The sequence below is a fragment of the Cariama cristata genome, unplaced genomic scaffold (assembly GCF_000690535.1).
Source record: "Cariama cristata isolate BGI_N322 unplaced genomic scaffold, ASM69053v1 scaffold4929, whole genome shotgun sequence".
NCBI lineage: Eukaryota > Metazoa > Chordata > Aves > Cariamiformes > Cariamidae > Cariama > Cariama cristata.
This window is the reverse complement of record NW_009635124.1, coordinates 34,553-51,707: the sequence shown is the minus strand read 5'-3', so window position 1 is coordinate 51,707 and position 17,155 is coordinate 34,553. Positions and strand designations below refer to the sequence as shown.

Sequence of the window (17,155 nt, the reverse complement as noted above, 5' to 3'; positions counted from 1 at the left end):
CAGGCGAAACCACAGATTGCCCACTCAAAAGGTCATAAGAGCCTTTATTCTGTAATAAAACTGTATGGAAGCAAAGTGTTTAATGTCATCTGGGGCACAGATTGAAATGATTTATAACAGAAATGCTTTTGTGCCTTTCATGGCACTAGCTAAAAGTGATGCTTAGTTTTCTCTTTATTTGTCTATTTGTTTAGAGGGTGTTTTCAGGGTCAGGCATACACGCACCAAGTCAGCTCCTCGGCGTGTTGTGCACTTTGGTGAGTCTTGCTGCCTGATACAGCCTCCTGGTAACATCACACAAATCAGTCAGTGCCATTTTAGATGACAATATCCCTCCACCAAATCTGCTTGTGTGGATGTGACGAGGGGTGGAGCATGCTTGTTTCAAAACGCCGAGATCTCTTCTTCCAAAGAGAGCTTGCCTTGCCAATTCTCTCAAGAGCTGAGACAGAGAGGCAGACCAGAGAGATACTTATCTGCTCTTGGGAGCTACATATGTGCTGGTGTTCTGAGCAAAACCGTTGTTTTTTTTTTTTCCTTGAAAAATTAAGTGAAGCGACATGATAGATATCTCTAGAGCTCATGCATGAATCTGTTTGCTTTTCTGTTGTTGCCAGTAGCATAAAAATATAGCAGGATATCAGATTGCTGTAGAAATACCTTTGAAACGTCTAGGTTGAGGTCACGCAGCTCTAAACATTGCCTTTCTTTCCTTTCTCTTTTGCTGCTTGTGTACAGCTTGAACATACTGTGTTTGTCTGTCTATCGAACATCCATCTGTCCAGTTACCTTACCCCCAGGTCTGCAGCAGAGCACTGACTTAAAGGGTAACTTTTCTTTCCCTGAAATAGCAAGTTACAATGTCCAGAAGATTGAGAAGTGTGAGAAATTGGACTCGTAAATTAGTTTTACAAGTCCAAATAGCCGTGGCGTTCCCAAATAAAAGGAGAAGTTTGTCTTTTAGATGACTCTTCATTAAATAAGCAGGAAAGCTGCCTTTGAATCCAGTTGGAATAATCATCTCAGCAAAGTCTCTGGACTTTCTCTAATTATTTCTTCATCTGAGGATCTTGAACCTTTCTAGAAATCAAGTGATCAAGTGAAATACCTTTCTCCCTCGCCTCTTCTCCCTTCCCCTCCCCCAGAACACAGCCTGTGCTGATGTTTAAACAGATTGAGAATGCAGGTCATCTTTCTCCACTGCCATTGTCTCACAGCTTTGTCCTATATATATTTTATTGTTCCTTTATGGTGGCTATTAAGGGCCTTTGTCTCCTTCTGTGCTTCCGTGAAGAATATTTATGGCTTTTACAGCATGCTTAGGGATAGACCATTGATAATTATTGAGGAAATCCAGAGATGTCATATTAAAGCAGCTTTTTGCATACCCACAGGGATTTGTAGATATTTTCAAGCTGGTGGTGTCTGCCTATCTGCTATGCATGTTTGATAAGACGAGGTTCACTGCTCGGTGGAGTTAGGAGAGACGCAGGAGAACATGTGAATTGACGTGTCCTTACTGCATTTGCAAATGCGCTAGGACTGCATTTGGGGCTATAGTCTGAGCAGGATCCCAACCAAAGCTGTCTCCTTTTGCTTGCCTCTCAGGGAAGCTGTGGTAAGGTTTTAAATTAGCCAGCAAATTCACACTTCTCTTTAGAATGAATTCATATTTTTTCGTTCCTCTTGAGTTCCACAGGGCAAGGACTTGAAGACATCAGAGCATCTAGTAACGCTATTACAATATTGAACTGCCAACTTGCACGCACGCAAGCAGCTCTCTGAACAGCCTCCGGTGACCTGCGTCTTCCCAGAAAAGTGTATTACTTGACCTGTGCAAAGCTGTCATTGTTGTTTGTATCGCAGCAGCCGGCGGAGGTCCCATCTGGGACTGAGCTTTACTGGGCTAGGAACTCTGCAGGCACATGTGAAGAAACACTCTGTATTTCAAGAGCTTCTCATCTGATGGGAAGAGTACCAGAAAATTGGTTAAAGTGCTAGCATCAAGTTCTTCAGCGTAGCTTTTCTGGGTGGCTTTGCACAAACATATTTATTCCTTCTGTGATCTGCACAATAGAGAAATAGTAATTTTCTACTTCTCCGGGGCATTGTAGTTGTAAAGTTGTATGGTGTTCAGAGGGCACTAGATGTGTTCCTATTGCCAAATCATGTTTAGGGAAAACAGATGAAATAAGAAAAGGATATTTATGGGAAATTATCCAGCAAAAGTACTTCTCCATTTGAATGAAAAAGAAATTCAAAATGTCAAAAATATTTTTGAAAAGTTCAGAAAGGGGTTAGAATCATAATGGTAATGGGGGACATTTTTAAATAGAAATAAAGTTATTTTACTGCACCAAAGATTTACATCTTTAATCAGTGATTGTAATGATTTTTTTTTTAAATTGATCTTTCAGAACATTTTTGTTTGTTCATTAGAAAATTTAAGAACTTTAAAAAAATTTGTATTTTTAAAAGTCTGTGTTCTTTTAATCTGAGAAACCTGTCAAACTCTATTGCACACCGTTTGCATGAATCTCAGTCAATGCTTTATCCTAACACTAGCTGTCCTTTGCCCTTTTATCCTCTCTCAGGGATACTCTTTTAGACGTGAAATTCTTTTAAGCCCAGAGGTCCACTGGTAGCCCCAATTCTGACCAGAAGGTGCTGCACTGAGGCTTTCTGTTTCTTCACCTCCATGTGTCTCTGTCTCATCTAGGGATGATCTCTAGGTGTTTCATATATATCCTGGCCCAGAGGGAGGGAACGTTGACTGATCAGTTTTTTCTTTTTAAATTTTTATTTCCTTTTACCTGCCTCCACAAGCGACGACTGCCCTAATTTGTTCACAGACCATTAACTTTTGAGTGCTGTGAGCACCCACCCTGGCCCTTGCAAGAAGCTGCCATTCACTGGGTCGTAATTCTCTCTCTTGTTCCCACCTTATCTCCCGCGTGATTGATGTGGCTTGTGTTTTAATTTCAGACGATGACTGCACTGACTCCTTCACACCCAACCAAGTGGCCAGGATGCACTGCTACTTGGACCTCGTCTATCAGAGCTGGCAGCCCACGAAGAAACCAGCTCCTATTGCAATTGCCCCGCAGATTGTGGCTCGGACCTCTGCCTCTGTCACCCTGGAATGGTTTCCACCCATTGATGGCCACTTTTTTGAAAGGTGATCACGTGCTGCTCTCTATTCTTGCACTGAATTGAATGGAAAGGGGAGAAATAGGGGAACAACCTGGGACCCCACTCCAGGAGCACAGCTTTATCATGTGCTGTGCTCAGTCTGGATTAAGGCTCTTTCCTAAATTGGTTCATACTGAGGGGGTTATTGATCTGTTTTCTGCTCTTCCTTTCTCAGCCTGTAGCACTCAGTTGAGGGCCATTGATTTCCCATGTAAAGGGCAAATCTTTTTCCATATGTTACAGGAGGAATTTTCAATCAACAATTCTGATTCTGTTATTGCTGCTCACAAATACCTGCAGGCTTCAGCTCTGCCTGCACGTTCCCTCCTCCTCCTCTTGCACGTTTCCTTTGCAAAGACAAAGTGAATCTTGTTTCTACTCCCGTGACAACACAGAGCTCATGGGCAGTGGAGTCTCACTGGGCAAGAAGGTGGCAGGGCTGGGGAGAGGGACAAATGCTGCCTCCTTCCCTGAGCTGCAGATCTGAGATGGGAGTTGAGCAAGGCAGAGTCAAAGACCTAAAACCCTGAATATCATGCAAGTGTCGTCTTGCTGCACCCTGAGTAGAGCATGTAGGTCAGAGTATGTGTGTGTGTTTGTGTCTGATAGGCATGCAGCTATGTGGTACCAATAACTAAAAATTAAAGGAATGTAGGGCTCCGGACGACAGTTGCACGGCATTGCAGTTGCTGGAGCAACTCTACCCCATGATGACCTGAGCAATGAGGTGGTTCATCTAAGTACTCTTATGGAGAGCTTGGATGAGCCGCAGGAGCTATAGGAGTCGTAGCAGAGAACTTCCTAAATGATTGACCTTCTCGCGTTACCATTAACTCACCTTCCCTGTTTGCATTTCTTCTCCGCTTTTTGCTTTGTTATTTTATAGACAACAAACTTTGAGCGTCCTTCAGGACTATAGCAGGACGTATCACAGGAGGCCAAATTTACAAGCATATTAACACCCAAAGAGCTGTCTCAGCACTGCTGCTTTGTTCAGTGAGAGCACCTTGAAAGCCACTGCCTCCATCAGGGATGAAACTCCTTCCAGCACTGCTAGGACACCACGGCCATTTCAGTGGTCAGCTTGCACTTTATCTGAGTTAGGCAGAGAGCTGTTATTTTCTGCTCAGATGAGATTTTCCACCTTTATTGCAGATTAATTCAGGGAGGGCAATCAAATCATATTAGGAGTTGATAAAGAGAGGTCTTGTGCTCTGAACAGTGTTTGCTTTAATTGCAGTTTTGCAACTGAATCCTTTTATTCCCTGCGTGTGAAAAGGACTTATTGAAGTTCTGAAAATTAATTCAAAATTTTTAGCCCGTAATCATTTTTAGGTAAATTAAGTTTCTCCAATTTAATTTAGATTTCAGAAAATACTTATTGTGTGTTAAATAAATACCATCTGCCTCTTAAAGCACATTGATGCAGAGTTAATTGTTCTGTAACCAAATATGTCTTTATTACATATTTCTTATAACTCGATCAATATGTTCTTAATAACCCCTAGTTAGTTGCTTCTTGAATAACATACAGTGGATAGCGTGCTAAATCTAAAATTTCGTAACAGAGTTATCATATGTTAAATAAATAGTGATTTTCTAGGAAAAAAAAGTCCTTTGGGTTTTCAAATCTGTGTGATCAGTATTACTGAAGAGATTTAAAGAGACAGCCTCAAATACTTTTGAGTCCAATTCCTTGTTAAAACGAGATTCCCAGTGCTAACAGATACAGAAATGTTGCTGTGACCATTTAAAAATGTCACTGAAATATATAAACGATCCTGTCTAAAACATACTCAAATTTCTAATATATTAATCAAAACAAGGATGATAGTAGTATTGGAGTGACTAACACTGGAAAAGCTCACGTGCTGAACTTCCAGTACCAATGTGTCCAGTGCTGCCTGGTTAGAGATACAGACCTGTGTCAATTTGTAAATTTGGGTCACTGTGCAAGACGAGTAGGAGGTAAAATTGGCCAAGTATAATCTTATCTGTGTGTGGGAATACTGTAAATCTTTGCAGATATTTTTACACAAAGTGCACACCATGGCCCAAATTTTACTTGCCTCACTTGAATGAATAAACTCATTTACTTCAATGAGACTATTCATGTAAAAAACAGAAGACTGATACTCAACTGCTGGGTGCCTTGGGCCTGGTTTCTAATGCACAGAGGCCCCTTCCATGCTGTTTTGACAGTGTAAAAGGGCCTTAAAAGGATGAATGGCTCTGGCTACATTAGCAAGTATTGTGGCCCAATATAAGTAGATCTGTAGCGCAAAACAGTTGTTAATGAAGACCTGACGTCAACACCATAGGGGTTTGGGGGATTGTTTCAGCCTAGCTCTAGCCTGGCCCCATGGCATCAGCAGTTGGAACACATCAGGTGTGGTCCTGGAGCACATCTCCACTCTGGTTTCGGGCAAAACTGGGTCCAGCTTCTATGCTCCAGGACTGCTCCGAGTGCTCTAAGGAAGATGAAGAGTTTCACTTCAGAAGCTCACTCCTGATCCAAATTACAATGCTACTGTAGGCGCACTCAGTGTAACTCAAGTTCCTTTTATGTCCCTTTTATTCTCTAGAGCTGTGCGTAGGCACTGACCTCTGCTTAATGAAGGTCAGGAAGGGAAAATTTAACCTCGCGTTTAAAAATGTAACGCTGGGCTGGCTGTACCTGTGGGTGAGGTCCTGACAGGTCTGTGGTTGCAGGGGGATGAAGTGTGGAAGTAAAGACCAAGTGCCTTTTCCCTGCTTAGATACAACTTTGTCACAGGTGCCACAGTATTAGGTGCTTTTCTCACAGGGCCTCAGTTCTAGGAATTACATGATTAATTATGTGGCTTTGGGGACAGAGAGTAATGCTAACTCATAGTTCTTGTGAATTTGGGGCTGGCTATCCTATATCCTCAACACCTTGGCAAGAGTAGATACATGAGCTGTGGCAGAAGTACAATCTTCTTCCTGACAGACCCTCCTTAGCTGTTCAGTGTGTTCCGTTGATGTCTGCTATATTACTCTAGAGAGTCATTTACCTGGACATAAATTTGCAAGCATGTGTTTGACCCTAAACTCCGGCAGCTGGTTGAGCTTCTAAACATCTCTCATAATCAAATACATCAAGAACCAGCATTTCTTCTTGTAGCTACTACACACTGGATTGCAATACTTACCATTCTCCATCCTCCAATTTAAAAAAAGCATGAAAAATGTCGCATGCGCATATAATAATATGTAATAATAAAATAATAATAGAGCCAACAAAACAAGTGAAAACAAGTGAGAAAAAGAAAACTCTATTCATTTCCTGACTGCATCTATTAGATGCGTTCATCTGCTGTCGCTAAGCATCCATTCATGCGCCTCCTGTTTGATATGCGTAGGCAGGATGTAAACAGTTATTGTAATAGGGCTCTGCAGCAAATTCTGCTTGGACAGAAAACTTTGAATGCATCTGCTCTTCCAAGTTTTCATTGAGGTGACTGCATTAATTTCCATGAATCTGATGCTATCTCATTCTTAGCAGGCAAATATTTTGGTCAGCGTGGTGTCCCAGATCTAGATGGCTGGGCTTGATAATCGCTTGTTTAAACCTTGCTGGAAAGTTTCAGTGTCTTAGAGGGGAGAGCACCAATTCTGAATTTCAAGTAAGCAGTTACAATTTAGTCTGAAAACAGGCACTCTTTACGGAAAGGAATGACAGATTTTTACTGGTTTTGAGTTGCCCACTGAACTGGTGCTGGCCCTGAAGAGAATTGTCTGTTTTTCACTAGTAATCTCTAGATTTTGAATCCGCTTCACTGAAATATCATGCCGTAGGAATGAATTCCTCCTGCGCTCTGAACTTCATAAGCTGGAGTTTCCCCAGTATTTGGCTTATTAGAAAACAGAAAAGTCTAGATTTTCCATTACCCTGCACTTTGGGGAGTCATGTGCACCGGTGTATAAGGTGTCAGATATGCTATCGTTCCTAATTAATAGTGTTTTGAACCGATTTACACTCATTTTGTCTTGATGTCCGTGGCTGCCTAAGGTGTAAGGATCTGGCTTCGATTTTCATAAGCCTATAAATGTGATTCCGTAATTAGTTGTGACATTTATGACTGTTTGTAGGATTTGTGTGCGAGAGTCTGCAAACCAAAAACTTTAACCCAGGAGTCATCCCCTGTGTAACTCCTTTCAGCCAGTGGAGTTACATCAGGGTTGAGTTTGGCTCCCAAACTGGAAAAGTAAAAAGAGAAAGTTTGCTCATAGCCTTTCCCACATGATGCTCCTTGTGATTTCTCTTACCTCCAAGTCCTTGCTGGTAAAAGGAAATGTTTGTCCATAAGCCTACAGTTTTTTCCACCATGGCAGCCTGTGATGAAATTGTATAGCTGCTAATTTGAGTAAAAAGCAGTCCTAATTGTGGAAACTTGGCTTTCACAGCCCAGTCCTCATCCAGGACCAAGCGCTAATGCAGGAGTCTCTTTTTAGAGAAACCGAAAGATTATTATTGCAGGGACTTCTATCCTGACTGTTGGTGGATGTGTCTGTAAAACAACTGTACAATAACAATTCGACGTTTTGATTTCTCAATACCTTTTCTTCTGGATTCTTGCATCTTTTTACATATGTTAGTTAGGCAAGCCAAGTTAGACACTTAAACCACTGCTACGTAGACAGCTAAGAAATGAGAGAGGGAGGCAGTGTCATACCAATAGTGCAGGTGGGTGAAGTGAGACAGAGAGAGGTTATTTGCAACATGCCCAAATTTGTTCATTACCAGCATTACAGATCATACAAGGAAGACGAGGGCACCTTTGCTCCCCTCTTCTTTATTCTACCCCATTGCCACATTTTATTCTTCAGATGTGTCCATCAGGCGTATCCCTTTCTGCACTATCTGCGAGTTCAGTCATTTGCCATCGCTTTGTAGGGGTGGCTGTGGGCCATATTGAAATGGATACAAGTTTTACCACCAATTTCATTCCAAGTCCCCCCTGTTGACAATCCCTGCTTCCGCCTAATTAAGCCAACAGAAAATTGACTTTCAAATAGATCCCTGTCAACAAATAGGACATGCTAAGCTGTGGAGCAGCTGAGCGTGTGTCGTCCCTACCACCAAAGCGAAGGGAGATTGCACAGCCTGGAAAGGCTGTGAGAGTAAATTTACAGTCCCGTTGTCCTTGCTGAGGATCCAAAATAACTTCTGCCTGAGGATCACAGTGCCCTTCACAAAGCAGTGCTGAAATAAATCACACAATGGGAGATGGTTAAAATTTGCATAGCTGATTATAATAATTGATGATGCAATCCATACTTACTTGGGTAGCTTAGAGAGTACACTGTGTGTTACGCACAAATTGTTTGCCTAAAACTTCTGTCCTTTCCTAGGTGCATTTGATCATTACGGTAATTAATGTTTTCTTTTCATTTTGAGTAGGCAGTGTTCCTTAAAGCAGAACAATGAATTCTCAATAAGAACCAACTTATTGGGATGAATAACCACATGTTCTGGGTCATACACAGTTCCGAATTTTGTGACCTCAAGAAATGTAGGGCTGAACTGTGTGAGTTGCATCCTCAGCTGATATAAAACAGCTTAAAGTTATGGAAGATATTAGAGTTACTCCAGTCTGCATTAGCTTAAACCCTGATCTTGTGAATGTATTAGCAAAAATATTTGTGAATCAGTGTTTAACTGGGTTTTCCTGTTCAACCACTTCTGCCGATGCTACTTTGGTGGCAGTAGGTGGTATTAGATTTGTAGGTGAATGTTGGCGTTGGGCAATGAAATGCCTTTTTTAATGCCACGTCATGCCATCTGATGGCATGGAGCCGTAAGAGGTTCTAGTTCAGAAAAAGCCATCCGCTGGTGCCAAAGCTGCCAGGTATCGAGTCCAGTTTCCCCTGCAAAAAGGGTTAGGGACATGTTCTTTTCTGTATGTTCATAAGCCACGCCTTTTCCAGGCCTTTAGTGATCTGGGCTGTGATACACCTCCAGAAGCAGGTCCTTGCATACTTAGCAAAGCCATGCTTCACAGAGCAGCTCTTTCTGATGTTCTTAGAGCTTGGGACTTTACCCTCTCCTCTAACCACCACTAAGCCCAAGGCCTTCACAATCCTGAAGTTACTGCAAGTTCAAGCAATAAATCCATGGTGGGAGCAGAAATAGATCTGAAATCTCCTGAGACCAGTTTCTCTGCTCTTAACGACTAAACAGCACGTGTTTTCTTTTGTCAGGGTTTGATCCAGTTGTAGAGCAGGGGAAAAAAAAAAAAAAAGATCTAGCTAGGCGTGATTTCACAGGTTGCTGTCATTTTGTGTTGGATGGCGGACTCACAGATGCCATCTACACAGGCTGTTAGCCCAAACCTACAGAAGGTCAGAGTCAGAAAACACTCTTGTCAGTGCCTTTAGAAAAGAGGGTTAAGTGGAACCGAATTCTAAGTCTTATTGCTTTTAATATAGTTGAATAAGCAGCTCATTCAGCTGTTACTAAGTTGGTGTGTTTTCCTGTTTTCCTGGCCTCCTAGAGAAGTGGGATCAGCATGTGATCTGTGTGCAGAAGGAAGAGTCCTGGTACAATACGCCTTCAGCGCCTCTTCTCCGATGCCCTGCGATCCCTCGGGGCACTGGAGCCCCCGGGAAGCGGAAGGTGAGTCACAGGGCTGGGGACAAAGACGTGACGGGGTAGAAGATCGGCCAGAGCAGAAGGAGAGCCATAAAGACAGGGGGAAAACCTGGGAGAGAGTGACTGATTATACCTGTATGTAGCATGAAAAAAACTAGAGGACAGATGAATATACTGTACCCTGAAGTAATGCCACTGGCTGAAATACCTGTGTTTTGGCCTCCGTGTTCTGACCTTGCCCATGAATTAAATGAATGCCGGGAGCTGAACCTGAATTTCGGAAAGCAGCAGAGTGCCAAGAAATGCCGACCATTCACATCTGCCAGATGAATTCCTCAGAGGAGCTGTTTACTCCTTCTACTCCAACTCCAAAAGTGACGAATTGCATGTTATTTATTTGGGCCTGATTGCTGCTACCTTCACTTGCATTGAATAGGGGTGGGCTGTACCAGCAGACAGGCTGAAAGGAGATTGCCCTTTGGGCAAGTACTCTGCAGCATGAACGCAGGTGACTACGTCAAGCCCTGTCCAGTTCAGGGTGTTTTGCAGGTCATTCTTACTGCTTCTCTTCGAGCATGTTGGAGGGAGAATGGTCTGCGGAGCTGGTCGTACAATGCCGTTATATCTCCATCATTAACTCTCCTCCATATTTACCTTCCATTACGTAAGTAGGTGGATTTGGTAGAGCATATCTAAGATTACACCAGGCAGAGGTCAGTAATCACAAATTACGGTTTGGAAAGAGCAGAATATTATTTCAATCTGTCTATCACGAGCTTTTCCTTTGGGAGCAGCACACTCTGGGCCCAGACTTCACTGTAAACACACAGGTGGGCTCACTGAACTCAAAGGCCAATCCCTGGATTTTGCAAACTCCTTATACAAACACCTCCTTACATTAAGGGCTTCTCTGTCCTGCAGCTAGGGTACGTGGGAGTTATTCTATGAGGAAGAGTATTTGTAAGCTAATATGGTGATCTATGCAGTGCTGGCACCCAGGAGTCCTCCCTAGTCCTAAAGTCGGCATGTGCAGCAAGCTACATCCCCGCCGCATGATGGGATAAGATGTGTAGGCAAGTATCCTCTGCCCCATGCACCCATCTCCCAGGGTGGGGGCCCAACAGAGGTTGTGGTTCACTCCAACTCACCCCCTCCAGTTTGGACATCCAAGGGCCAAGGGTGCCGGGCACAGCGCAGAGCACATCTGCCCCTTGGGTGGATGTTGTTCAAGAGCTCCGTCCTGGGAAACGGCACTCCGGCTACAAGTGTGACTGGATTATCAAGTAAATAGGAGTAGTGAAGCTTGGATCGCTTGCAGTAGTAGTGCAGGGTGGAAGGTGGAATTTCTACTTAGCCAAGGATTACAAGACTTTGAAACCTGGTTTCGTTTGGAACAAAACCTGAAACTTTTGAAATTCTCCGTGAAGGAAAATTAAAAACAAAAAGTGTTTGAGGCTGGCCCAAATGCTTTGTTTAGCTCATCTGATTCCTCTTCCGTGAACTTCGGTTAAATTACGACATTTGAAAATATCCTCTTTTAGTATATAATCTAGGGCAAAAGCGACTTTTAATATCAAAATGAAAAGTGTTTCAAAGTGCAAAAGTAAAATTTGTTCCAAAAATGTCAAAACACAATGTTCCACTATTGTTAGAACTTTCTTCCCGTTTTCTCTTCCAGAATAAAATTTTGGCCAAATAAACCAAATTTTTCAGTGTTTTGCAAAGACAGTTCTTTCTTTTGAAAGAACTGCATATTCCATTGAGATACGCAGTTCCGTCAAAATTTCTCCAACGAGCTCTGATTTGAAAACTTCTAGATCTCACACATCTTGCCAGCGGCATCATTCCTAGAGAAACTAAGCTACTCTAAGATTTATTACTCAGCTGCGTTTTGCATTTAATTTCCTCTTCTTACAGTGTGTGCCTGCACGTTCTTAACTATGAAGGGTGCAGTCTGATCCTTATCTGTCTCATTCGGTTGCTGTTGTGCCATTGCTCTGGAAAGAAAATTTGGGAATCCTATCCTCTTACTACGTTAATAAGTTGTCTCCACTTTAAGGTAGAAAATAGACCAAGTGTATGGTATTTATTGCTCTGTAATTTTCTGTCATCACTACCGCACTCCCTGACATTCAGGATCTCTGCCTATTTGCACTTGGTCTGAGTTACAAATAGCACAGTTAGATCATTGTCTGGCTTCTTTAATTGTCTATCTGTGAGTACTCAAGCATGCAAGCTTTAAATTCACTTTCTGCAAGCGTTCATGTGTGTAAAACTCCACTGCTTGAATGTTTGTGGAAAGTGAATACAGGAGAGGCATAAGCATGGCCAAAATGAACTCATTTTAAAATTTGAGACAACACTCGTGGAAAATGTTTCGTAGTACTCATCCATCTTCTTACCAGAAAACCACATTTCTCACGTGTCTCTGAAGGAGCTCTGTACCTGGTTGGTCTGACTTCATTTTCCTGAGGTCCCATAGCATTGTTACACTGCACAGTTGCCCCAAGCAGCTGACACCAGCTGTGGTCTGGACAACGTGTGAGCTGTGCCCGTTGCAAACCTCTGCCGTGGGGACCATGTCCTTCCTAGTGCCCTGCCTGCACAGAGCGTGGTGGGGTCCAACCCCTCGGGCTGAGATATTTTGTGATTCTTTCTCAGCTAGTTGTGCCTTGCATGAGGGGCTGTTTGCTCCTTGGCAGTGGTTGTGGAAGGGCACTGGAGATCAGGCAGTTCTGATTTACTCTTCACCGTAGCGCAAGAAAGCTCTAACCTACCTAGATTCTCACCAGCAACACCAGCTAGACAAACAAACCTTACAGCACCTCCACAACTCGGTCGAGGGAGAGGTTTATATATGAAAGGTGATTTTGACTCAAACCCAAGTAAGTACCTTTGTTTACTGTGCAATATATGCATATATCAGTCAATTCCTACCACTTGGCTCACTATTGACTGAGAGAAGTGTAAGAATATAATAAAACATTCTGCTGCCATAGGCTGCTCTAGTGCTCTGGCTTTCCCAGTGCCCAATATTTCACTCAAGAGTGATTGATTCTGTATTTGCAAGTGGAATTGACTCAGTTGGGCATTAGAGTCCCACTGGATGGTTCCTCTGTCTTGACCACCTAAGAAATGTGGCAGGTGAGTTGTAGTTGTGACAGTGGCTGCATCCCGAGAGGCTGCTGATCGCAGCTGGCCTCCCCATACAGGTGTGTCAAGTCTCTGTCCATGTGCCAGGGCAACGGAGGGGCATTCATGCCAGCCACTTCATGAAACTGCATGATGAAGGCTTGTGTTGATGCACCAGGCTGTGGCTGTGGCCGATGTTTTGGGGGAAGCCTCCTTTCCAGCCTGCCCTCCCTGTTCTCTAACCAGAGATGGGGTTTGGCTTATCCTCACAAACCTCACATTCACATTCTGTGTTAGGCAAGACGTGATGTTGTATGAGATGCTGTTCTATGACCAGTCTTGCTGATGAACTCATAAGCCAAAGGATTTTCAGAACCTGAGTGCACAGGGCCAGAATTACTATTACACCATTTCTTTTTATATATAAATATTTGTAATTTTGATAGTATTTACCCATCTCTAGAAATCTAGACTTACGTGGAATAAGATTTCCATCCTCTTTCACAACAAAATCAATGTTTCTTACCCAGGGCTCGGTGTTTGATGATATTTGAGAAAAGGTCTCTTTATCTCAACTTCATTGAGGTTTTTAGTCTATGGATGACTACAATCAAGCTCCCACTTTGGGGTAATATCCGCATTAAACTCCCTGGAGGCTGAGTCCAATTCACGTAACTCCAGGGATCACACCCTGATCTACCAAAACATGTAGGTTTATTCACTGTTTAAGTCTTACAGAGGCCTTGAAACTGATAGAGATGAATTTGCAGGAGCCCCAGCAGAGACCACTTTTGAAAACATACTAGGCTGTGAGCCATTAATCAACTCCCATTTTCCTATCTGCGAGGTGGCAGCAGTAAGATTCCCAGCTCTTTCCAAAGCCAACTGAGATACTAGGGTTAAAAACACCTTCTTAGGGCTGCGGTCAGGAGCTTGCTGTGAGTCTGCGAGAAAGTCATTGGAGAGCCCAGCCAAGCACACGCGGACAGCAGCGAATGGTGTGAGATAACGCGAGTCGAATGGGGTATTTGCTACTCAGAATGATCATACACAGCACTTGCAAGCTTGCCAGGGGGGTAAAGACTTGAGCGTGTTAAATGGAACTCTGGCTTTCTTCAAAATATATCGCTGCTGTGGTCTCTCCAGATGCTGAGGCTAGTGGCATTCCTGCTACTCCGAGGCATGCGAGGAGGAGAGGAGGGCTGTGGGGTATGTGCGGGTGAGGGAGAAGCGTTCAAAGGTGTGCATCTGCAGGACAATTGTGTTGGATCGTGGGGAGGACTGCCTGAGATACCAGGAAATTTATTCTGCATCTGGGTTCATTTGGTATGAACAGGAGAATTCCCCGTGCTGTTTATCCTTGACAAAAGAGGCACATGTCTAACACTTCATTGGATCACAGACAGTAAGAATAACCTTCACACATTGCCCTTTTCTCTTTAAATTAGTAGTGATGTCCTGTTTGTTCATGTTTGCCTAGTGCTTTATCTTGCTTTCTTCCTCAGTTGCAAACAGCTGTGCTCTCTTTTTTCCCCTCTGCCTTCTCCATTTCTCTCCTCTCGTTACCTTTCTTTATCTTTACTTTTCCCTTTCTTCTTTTCCGTGCTTTCCCTTCTCCCTGTCCTGCTTGCTCCCTTTCCGTCTGATTACTTGGGAAGGATGAGGGAATTTATAGCTCGCACTGGATTCTGTTACCAACTGTTCCACCCATCTGACCTCTCTGGATCTTGCAGTCCATGACTCCGTGCCAAATTGTAACGTTACCATAGTATTTGGGAACCCAGCAAGCATTGTGGCTTTCATTAGTTTTTAGTAATACCTCCCATGTAGTTGAACATAGCCAGCGGTGAGAAATGTAAAAGTACAAGTGCCTGTTGTTTTGTCACAGTGAACGCAAAGAGACAGCTCAGACCTATGCTCCATGTGCCTCCAAAAAAAGGGGTCTGGTACAACATGCTAGATTAGCCTGTAAATGGTATAGGAGTTGCCCCTCAACAGCACAGTGCAATAGCTTCTCGGAATCAACAAAAAGCTCTTTTCTTGTCTTTGTTAAAGAGAGAAAGGTTGTATTTTAGAGTGAGAGGCAAGGGAATAAGTAGGAGCATGGAGGCAAACTAGAAGGCAAAGTGACTCTGTTTATCAGGTAAAGTACCAAGTGGAAGGGGTAGAAAATCATTGTTTGGCACAGAGGAAGGCACTAGAAATAGGAAATACAGTGCTGGCACAGTGTGTGTTGTGTGGTGTCCAGTCCAGCTGGACACTTAAACTGGGTTTGTGTCTCTCACCTGGCCAGAAGACATTGGTGTTATATTCCTCCTCTTCATGCTGGCAATGCCTGTTCTGCTCAAGTAAATAATTAGTTTCCTGGACAGATATGCTCTCCTGCCACTGATTTGTCTTTCAAAACTGCTGCCGATGATAACCCACATTCTCTAATTTCTTTTGTGCCCTATCTTTGCTTCCTTATTTCTTTCCAGGGCACCCTGATGTTGAACAGCCTTGTAAATCCAGTGTCAGAACATGGAGTCCCAACTCGGCAGTCAACCAACACACAGTGCCCCCAGCCTGTCCCGAGCCTCAGGGCTGCTACCTGCAACTGGAATTTCATTATCCCCTGACTCCAGAGTCCCTCACAGTCTGGGTGACATTTGTTTCCCCAGACTGGGACTCCAGTGGAGCGGTGAATGATATCAAGTTGCTCACCATCAGCGGGAAGAATATTTCTCTTGGGCCACAGAACGTTTTCTGCGACATCCCATTGACCATAAAGCTGGATGCAGGACAAGTGGGTGAGGAGGTGTACGGGATCCAGATCTATACTCTGGATGAGCACCTGGAAATTGATGCTGCAATGCTGAGCTCTGTCCCCTACAGCACACTGTGTGCTGACTGCAAACCCATCCAGTACAAAGTGGTTCGGGACCCTCCTTTCCAGTCTGGATCTCCAGTTGTCATCTCAAACCTCAACAGGAGATTTGTCGACACGTAAGTACTGCTTTCCAGAGAGCTGAATAGGCTTGTTCAGAGAAAAACAATAACCTGTTCTTATCCTGTTAATGTCCAGCATCACAGTTGATTGTTAGTATTTTGAACTAGATGGATGTACCGAGTATCACCAAGAGAGGATATTCTCATAGTTTCTCTCTGTAACCAGGAGCACCACACTCAGGTGAAATAGCCTGAGATTTCACGGATAGTTTTTCAGAAATTTTTGGGCTAGTTATGCAGAGATGTGAAATTCAGGCTTTGCTTGACCAGAAAGGTTATTGCAAACTACCTGAGCTACGATAAGTTAAATGTTTAAGGTAACCTAGATGAGGACCTCTGGAGTAACATGGTCATCATTTCCTTAGAAATCTTTTGAAAGTAATATTTTGATGGAGGAGACAGAATGGCTTTCAGTGCTGGAGCACCAGTTAACTGCTAAAGAAAGAATGCAAAAAAATACTCTTGCATGTTCAGGTATATAAATGTATTTCAGCCACTTTCATTTTGTGCTTTCCCGTGTCAGTAAAATAAATTGTGTTGGAGTGGGATTGTTCTGACATAGTAACGTGCTACTTTGTTGTAGGGACTGAGTTTCATCCCAGATGCAGTTATGCTCATCTAGTCAAGGAACATATGATTGTTGAGGAAAGTCCAACTTCAAAATATTTAACAATTTCAAGGAGATCTATGATCTACCCATAGGCATTCTACAGCAGCAAGAAAAACATCTTTTGCGTAACATGATTCCCTGGAAATGATTCACTCATCTGTGGGAAGAACATGAAGCTCTTTTGAAAAATGAACACCAGATAAAAGGAAACCTGCTAAGAAAACTGCACTCTAATTTAGAAAAGATGATCTAATTAGTACAGCTAATATCAAGGAAACATACATCATTATGGTCTTCTGAAGCATATTTAAATATAATAAAAATGATTAATTAAGAATTCAGTAGTCATCAGCTACCATCCCTTTCATGGCCCAATTATACAGCTCAGAAGATGCAAATTGTCCGTACGGATTTAAAAATTCAAGGTAACTAACAATACTGAATATAAAAACAAGATCCAGGACATGACTGAGGTTACTCATGTGCTGAAAATTAAGCATGTGCTTAGGTGCTTTCTTGGGTTGTAGCCTTGTTCCAACAATTGCTGGCATATGAGATAAATATTGGCATATTGGAAACAGGGAAAATGGTGAATTTTCCCATGGTTTTGCTGTGAA

General features: G+C 43.0%; 1 protein-coding gene across 1 annotated transcript in view; it reads left to right on the top strand.

The window, feature by feature from the left end:
• LOC104167212 (pappalysin-1-like) overlaps nt 1-17,155 on the top strand; it is a gene marked incomplete at its 3' end in the record, with an annotated part of 106,031 nt that overhangs the window by 58,548 nt on the left and 30,328 nt on the right. Inside the window, exons 5-7 of the mRNA XM_009707401.1 lie at nt 2,986-3,178; nt 9,711-9,832; nt 15,418-15,925. Of these exons, the coding sequence (XP_009705703.1) occupies nt 2,986-3,178; nt 9,711-9,832; nt 15,418-15,925 (823 nt within the window). The remainder of the gene's footprint in view (nt 1-2,985; nt 3,179-9,710; nt 9,833-15,417; nt 15,926-17,155) is intronic.